We start from the raw sequence: 6,613 nt of genomic DNA on the forward strand, positions 1-6,613 counted from the left end.
GCTTACTCCCTTCTCCGGTTCCCATACTTCCGTCAAGGCTGGCGTACCCCCACTTCACCATATTCCTGCGTTTCCACTACCTGTCAAGAGACCTCTCTGTGATTTCAATGCCATCTTCCACCAGGCACCTGCCAAGGCTGGGCAGCATCTAGACCTTCAACTATCCTGGGGATTCAACTCTGTCTCAATGGGATTTTATGTCAAAGAAACTCAAGCCATCAACCAAACGGAAATGTGTATGGTGAAGACCAAAAATCCTACACAAGTCTCGCCCTACAGCACATACCTGCCACACACCTGCAGATGCATCCCTGAAGGAGGGCAGGCCAGGCACAACTGGACACACCCAGGGCCCCTGTCCAGAGGCAGCAGCGATCAGCATTTCTCCTCCGGCTGAAGAGCCACATCTGGCTGACATTTGTTGTCACCTCTTCACACTACTCTCCATACAACTCTAAGTGCATTTTGGAGATACGGAAACTAAGTGCAGCTGGCTGTGGATTTGAATTCGCAGCCATCTGAGGCCAAAGGGCATCCTACAAAAGAACAAGCAAAGCCACTAGTTTTGCAGAAATAACAAGCGTACCAACCGGCCTCTAAGCCCACCGGCCTTTGTCCAAAGCAAAGAGCGTTTTCTAACCAAAAGAAGTATTTCCGCTGGGATGAAGCTGGGTTTCTGAGCACTGCCCACACTGACTCACTCATTCACCATTCCCTCTTCTACAGGCTAACATGTTGGGTTCTGTATTTACTGCACCACGCAGGGCTCAGGTATGGAGGTCAAGGATATCAAATGTCTTTTCTACAAATTCCTTAATTACTAAAATTTCTTTGCTGGAACACACCATGAAGATCAGTTCACTAGTAATTCAAGAGTCCCACAAATCTACACCATAGCAGTAGAGTCTTGGTACTCATATGAACCAAGAAGCCCAATGCCTCTAACATTAAAAAACAAAAACAAAAAAACCCCACAATGCCAGGCAAGGTTCACTTTTTCTTTCTTCACCTATTGATTTTCTATGTTGAAAAACACAACCAGACATTCGCTCTTTGCCACACTGTAAAAACTTTCAAAGTAGGACTTGTTATCTTCCATAAGGAGATTTGCTACTGACTCTGAACTTTGCATCCAAAGGATTAAGCATCTCTAAGGGAGAGAAAAGAAACCCTATCCGATTTAAAATATCCAAGGAAAGAGATAATCCCCAGCCTGGCCACTTGGCTCAAGTCCTCTTGCTGAGCTGCCCGGGCAATGGAAATGTCTGTCTTATGGATTCTTTCATTTCCCACAGTCACAACCCCTGGTTAGAGAGCAAGAGCGTGACAAACTGTGCCTCCTCTGTTTATGGTATTTTTAGAAAAGCACCAATAAACCCCTCAGGGAATCTCTTAGGAAAGAACCAGGCTAACCTTGAGCTCACTGACCATCAGCTGAATCTCTCCTCTCAGTGCAGAGCCAATGGGTCCAGCAGAGGTAAGTGACTTGATTAAAATCACTGGAAAATCACATCTCTTAACAGATGGCAAGAAGGAAACGGGACCTGCTCACTTCCCATTCTAGGTTTCCTCTATTGGACTCATTGCCTCATAAAATACACAGAACCAGCACCACCTTGAGGCCATGCTCTCCCCACTTACTGCACCACACAGGGTTCAGCAAGAGGACCTGTATCGGCAGAGGAAAGGCTCAGGACCAAGCCCACAGCAGCTCCAGTGACCAAGGCACCTTCACTTGACCTCATCTAGCAAGTTCAAAAGTCATCTGGGGGCAGGCAAATAGCACATCCCAGAGATAAGGCACCATTCATGCCCACACATCAGGAAGGCGGAGACCTGGGGTAACCCAGGAGTGATTCCCCCCCCAAGTACTAAGCACTTAAGAAAGCCCTTGGGTGTCCAGGGTCCTACTCTGAAGCCTCCTGTACCAAACTTCTAGAAGTTTTAACATTGAATCCCTAAAAGCAAAATGTTTTAGCTGAGTTGTTTCTTTAACATGACACAAAATCCGAAGTAAAAGAATGAGAATAGACTGTAAACTAAACCTACAGAACGTCCAACACCAAGAGTGAACTCTCACGTCCACTATGGACTCCAAGTGACAACGACGTGTACCAGCTGCAGCAGATGTTGAGGGCGGGCACAGTAATGCAGGAGGCTGTGCATACCAGAGCGTGGGGATATCTGGGAAATCTGTCTTTCCTGTTCAGTTTTGCTGGGAACCTAAAACTATTCTAAAAGCTAAAATCTACTTTTTTTAAAGACTGTACTTAAGTGATTCTGGTAATACGAGAGGATACGTGTATTACCTTCCTACAAGATCAAATTCCAGTAGTCAATTTCTAGAGATAGAAAAAACAATTTTCAGAATGATTTAAAAGACAGAGATATAAAATTATGTAGCTATGTGAAGTGAAGGAGAAAGGAATGAACAAACTTTACTAAGTTACAGGCGCTGGACCTAAGGCTAGGGTTTCTAGGTGGAGAACGGAAGGGACACAACACAGCCACTAGAAAACTTGTGGCCAGTAAGTCCAAACCACGTGGAGGGCCAAAGGTCAAGGTACCGTATTCATGCTGCCCTCAGTCAATTTCTCTATTCCCTTTTGTGACTTCTGGCCTGACAGTCCGCCAGGTGTAGCACAGCCTAGGTGAATGAACTAAGGAAACAGCAATTGTCTGTACTTAGCCTTCCCTGGATTTCCCAGAAGCTGGCTCCTCCCACAAGGTCAAGTTTCAGTGCTGGAGCAGTCAGGCACTGAGCTGTTCCTTGTGCACCATGTGATACCATGCATTTTCTCCTGTGGGAACGAGCAAGGGGGTGTGTTCTGTGCAGAATCGGAAAAATCGGATGTGGACGGGACCTCAGCATCACCCAGAGCCAAGCTGTCCAAATGGTTATGACGACTTTCTAGCCCTTCTTCGCTTCCCTGTGGGCTCAGAACTCTGAGATAGCACAGGGAGCAGTCTGACAGCCAGACAACTGTGAGTCATGAGTGTCCCAAGTCTATCTCAGGCCAGGACACTTTAAGTCTATTTCAAAGATTCATTTATCATTTTGCCATGCAAAAAATTTAAGGCAGGGCTCCAGGTTTCATAAAACCAGTCATCTAGTCTGGCTTTTATGGATCTACAATGCACAGTGTGGAACACAGTTCAGCTGCTCAAGACTGCCCTTGAACCTGGAACAGTCAACACAGTAAGAACCTATGACGGAGTCTGGGACAGTCTGGGACAGCCGGGTCTTTTCAGTCTGGGACTCTTATGGCCAAAGGTCTGTGGTCCTAAGTTATGCTTAGCATTAGAAATGAACAAGCTAGCATGAGAAACGGAACTGTTATAGCCAGTTATCACTCTGATTTGCAACTACACTCAATTTTTATGCATCTGAGGCTAAACAGTTAAAAAAAGATGTCTCTGATAAAACCGTTAGCTTGAAAAGCGCAATGGTGTACAGGACGCTGGAGTGGGTGGGTAATCAGAAACACATCTGCGTTCTTGGACGAGTCCCACAACCTCAGTTTTGATCTCCTTGACTACGAGAGGATACGTGTATTACCTTCCTGAGACTGCGTGAACAGAAGCAAAGACTGTTAACGGCCAGTTCTACAGCTCTTAAATGATTTCGGAGGTCATCATTCGGCTGTTAAATTCTTCAAGAGCACATTATAAAGTCCTGAGTGTCAGAAACCTTCCGAAACATTCACTATCATTTTCACTCACTAAAAGGGCACACTGATGTTCCTTCCCCATTTTAGACGATTACAAAGGGCCTACGTGTAACTCTAGGCCATCTTTCAGGTTATAGTCACTTAAATCTCAAAGAATTTGTGTCTCTAGCACGAATTCACAGTGCTAAGCACCTGGCTCCCTCAAGAAGAAAACCCCAAGTCCCCACTTTTAGGGCAGAGCTCAGGGAATTAAAATAACCTGTCCCCAAATTTCGAAGCGGAAAAAAGGCCGGAAGGCAATGACACTCTTAGGCGGTAGTGACCTTAAGTGCTAGTCACCTGTGGGCGTTTCACCGGACTTCCTAGGACGTCATTTTACACAGTGGCTGCCCAATTAACAGGCTGACATCAGCCAGGTTTTTAGAGACTGCTTTTGTTCATACCTGCACAGGCATACCTCAATTAACAACACAAAAAGACTTTATAGAGCACGCTAACAGGCCTGACAGTCACCTTAGGGGTAGGCGGGTGCTGTTGGCCACTGTTTAGTAAATACTGTACACGTGGGTCTTGCAAGGTGAGGCTGGAGGGCGGCAGGGGCGCGCTGGGCCTAGACAAGGCCTCGGGAAGCGGGCAAGGAGGGCACCGCCACGCAGGGGAGGGGAGGCGGTGCGGCCGTCTTGGGGGCGGGGGAGCCCTGCGTGCGGTGGCCCGTCCTTACCCGGACGTGCGGCCCCTCCACCAGCTTGAGCGCCTGCGCCTCGAGCAGGTCGGCCCGCAGCCGCACCAGGAAGCGCACCCCGCCGTCCAGCTTGCTGATGTGGTGGAAGAGGCCGCGGTAACGCGGCACCAGCGCGTAGCGCAGCCGGTCCTCCGCCTGCAGCAGCACGGCCGCCTCCCGCGGCTGCTCTCGCAGCTGGAGCACGCCGGCGCTCTGCTCGGCCACCTGGCCGTGGTCCACGCCGAAGCCCTGCGCCAGGCGGCCCAGCAGCTCGGCGCGCTGGGCCGCCTCGGTCAGGCCGCCGTAGAAGCTCACGAAGTCGGCGCACTGGCCCTCGGCGGGCGCCGGCGTCTTCTCACGCAGCTCGTAGGCCGGCGTCGGCGGCACGGCGCGGCGAAGCAGGTCGTCCATGGCCCGCGTCAGGGAGCTCGCCCCCGCCGCCGGCCTGCTCGACAGCAGCGGCCCTGGCGGCCGCGGCGGCCGCGGGGCAAACCGCAGCGGGAGGAGATTCCGCGCGGTCAGGCCTGGCCCGAAGCCTCGCATGACGCCGGGGGGACAGCAGCCCAAGGCAAAAGCCGGCAGCACCGCCGCTCCGCGCTTCCGGTTCCGGTTCCGGCTTCCGGCTCGTGCCGATCCCATTGGCCGAGACCGGAGGATGCAGCCAATCGGAGGGTGGGGCGGGTCCCGCGCGGCAGAAGGCCAAGTGTGGCCAAAGATCGCGGGGCTGGGCGCCAGCGGGTAGCTGAGCTCCAGTCCAGCTGCTTCCTTGGCTTTGTGCCTTTAACCCTATCCTGCTGGAGTCACTTTCTCAGCCCTTCTCCGCCCCACGTTGCACGCGCCTCTGTGCGTCCAGGTGCTTCAGAGTCGCCTGAGGACTTGTTGCCCACGCAGATTCCTGGGCTCTGAGACTCACAATCCCAGAGGCTCTGATCCGGTGGGTGTCAGAGGAGGCGAGGTCTCTGCGCTGTGCATGCCTAAGTGCTCGTGGTAATTCTCTGGCAAGGCAGCCTTGTTTGACCACGCCAGAACCTTGACAGGGCCTTATATAGGGACGTCCAGATCTCCAGCCTTGCTGCTTGCTGGAGAGTTTTTTGTGGACGCTGCAAGCCAGCCCTCCGAAAGGTCTTTTTCCACAGCCTGCTTCTTCCTTGGTCCTCATTCAACGGAAAGTTTCTTAACTGCCGGGTATAAGCCAGGGCCTATACTAGGCTGGCAATAAATATGAACCTGACCCTATCCTCACGAAGTAGGGACAGGCAGTTAAAGTAATTACTCAGTGTAATAACTGCAGTAGAGGAAATTTAACAGTGAAGTAGTGTAGAACAGCAGAGTTAGGGTGACTTCTGTGTGGATTCACCTTGACATGACCGTGGCCATCTTGAATCATGACTGGTATGCTTGTACCAGAGTAACCCTGGTCTGTTTTTCTTGCACGTTCCCAACAAACCACAAATACGCAGAACCACTGGAGTGGTATGTGGAGCTTTACAATGGGACCTAGAACTGGGAATGTGCCTGACTCTTCTATACTAAGACAAAACAGTTACATTCCAGCCAGGATGAAGTCACTTTTATCCTAAGCCATATGTATTCCTTTTTTTCTACCCAACTTGCAAGAATCCGCCTGGATCTGCCTGCCTCTCCTTCGTGGTCTCATAACATTTTGGGGCCAGTCATCTCCTACTACTACTAAGTTGTTTCAGAAAGTCTTAACACAAACATGATGGTCAGGAAAGACCAATCTGAAGATGTGATACTGAAACTGAAACTAGAAGCTAGTTTTTTTTTTTTTTTTTTGTGTGTGTGTGTATGTGTGATCCATTTTTGCAAAATCAAAAGCATAGCTTTTATAAATGTTATGGTTTGTGTCTAGATGTCCCCCCAAAGCCTCATGCAGCTATGGGGCGGGCTTCTAGAGTTTTTGATTAATCCATGGTCCAATGCTGGGATTATGGGTGTGAGTGCTACTCCTGCCCTGGGGCAGGAGCCTGCATACAGTATAAGGGAGGGAAAGAGACTTCCTCTCTCCCTCCTCCCCTTTTGCTCTTGTTGGTTTTGCTGTCTTCTGCTGCCATGAACTGTTTCTCCTGTGCCGTGTACAACTCTGCCTTGGAGCCAGCTGATAATGGACAGACTCACATTTCTACAAACTGTGAGCTAAATAAACCTTTCCTTCCTTAATTCTGGGTGTCAGGTATTTTGTCTCAGCAACGAAAGGAAA

At 50.1% G+C, this 6,613-nt stretch overlaps 1 protein-coding gene across 3 annotated transcripts in view; it reads right to left on the bottom strand.

Moving 5' to 3' along the window:
* LOC102021923 (malonyl-CoA decarboxylase, mitochondrial) overlaps nucleotides 1-5,007 on the bottom strand; it is a 47,409-nt gene extending 42,402 nt beyond the window's left edge. Inside the window, exon 1 of one of the 3 annotated variants that reach the window (XM_005413231.2) lies at nucleotides 4,393-5,007. In XM_005413231.2, the coding sequence (XP_005413288.1) occupies nucleotides 4,393-4,935 (543 nt within the window). In that variant the 5' untranslated portion in view covers nucleotides 4,936-5,007. Of the gene's footprint in view, nucleotides 1-4,184; nucleotides 4,345-4,392 lie in introns of those variants that run through there. The other 2 variants (XM_005413232.1, XM_005413233.2) reach the window with 2 other exon arrangements.
* Nucleotides 5,008-6,613: the final 1,606 nt, after the last annotated feature.

Source organism: Chinchilla lanigera, unplaced genomic scaffold, assembly GCF_000276665.1.
Source record: "Chinchilla lanigera isolate Chin_1 unplaced genomic scaffold, ChiLan1.0 scaffold00163, whole genome shotgun sequence".
Taxonomy (NCBI): domain Eukaryota; kingdom Metazoa; phylum Chordata; class Mammalia; order Rodentia; family Chinchillidae; genus Chinchilla; species Chinchilla lanigera.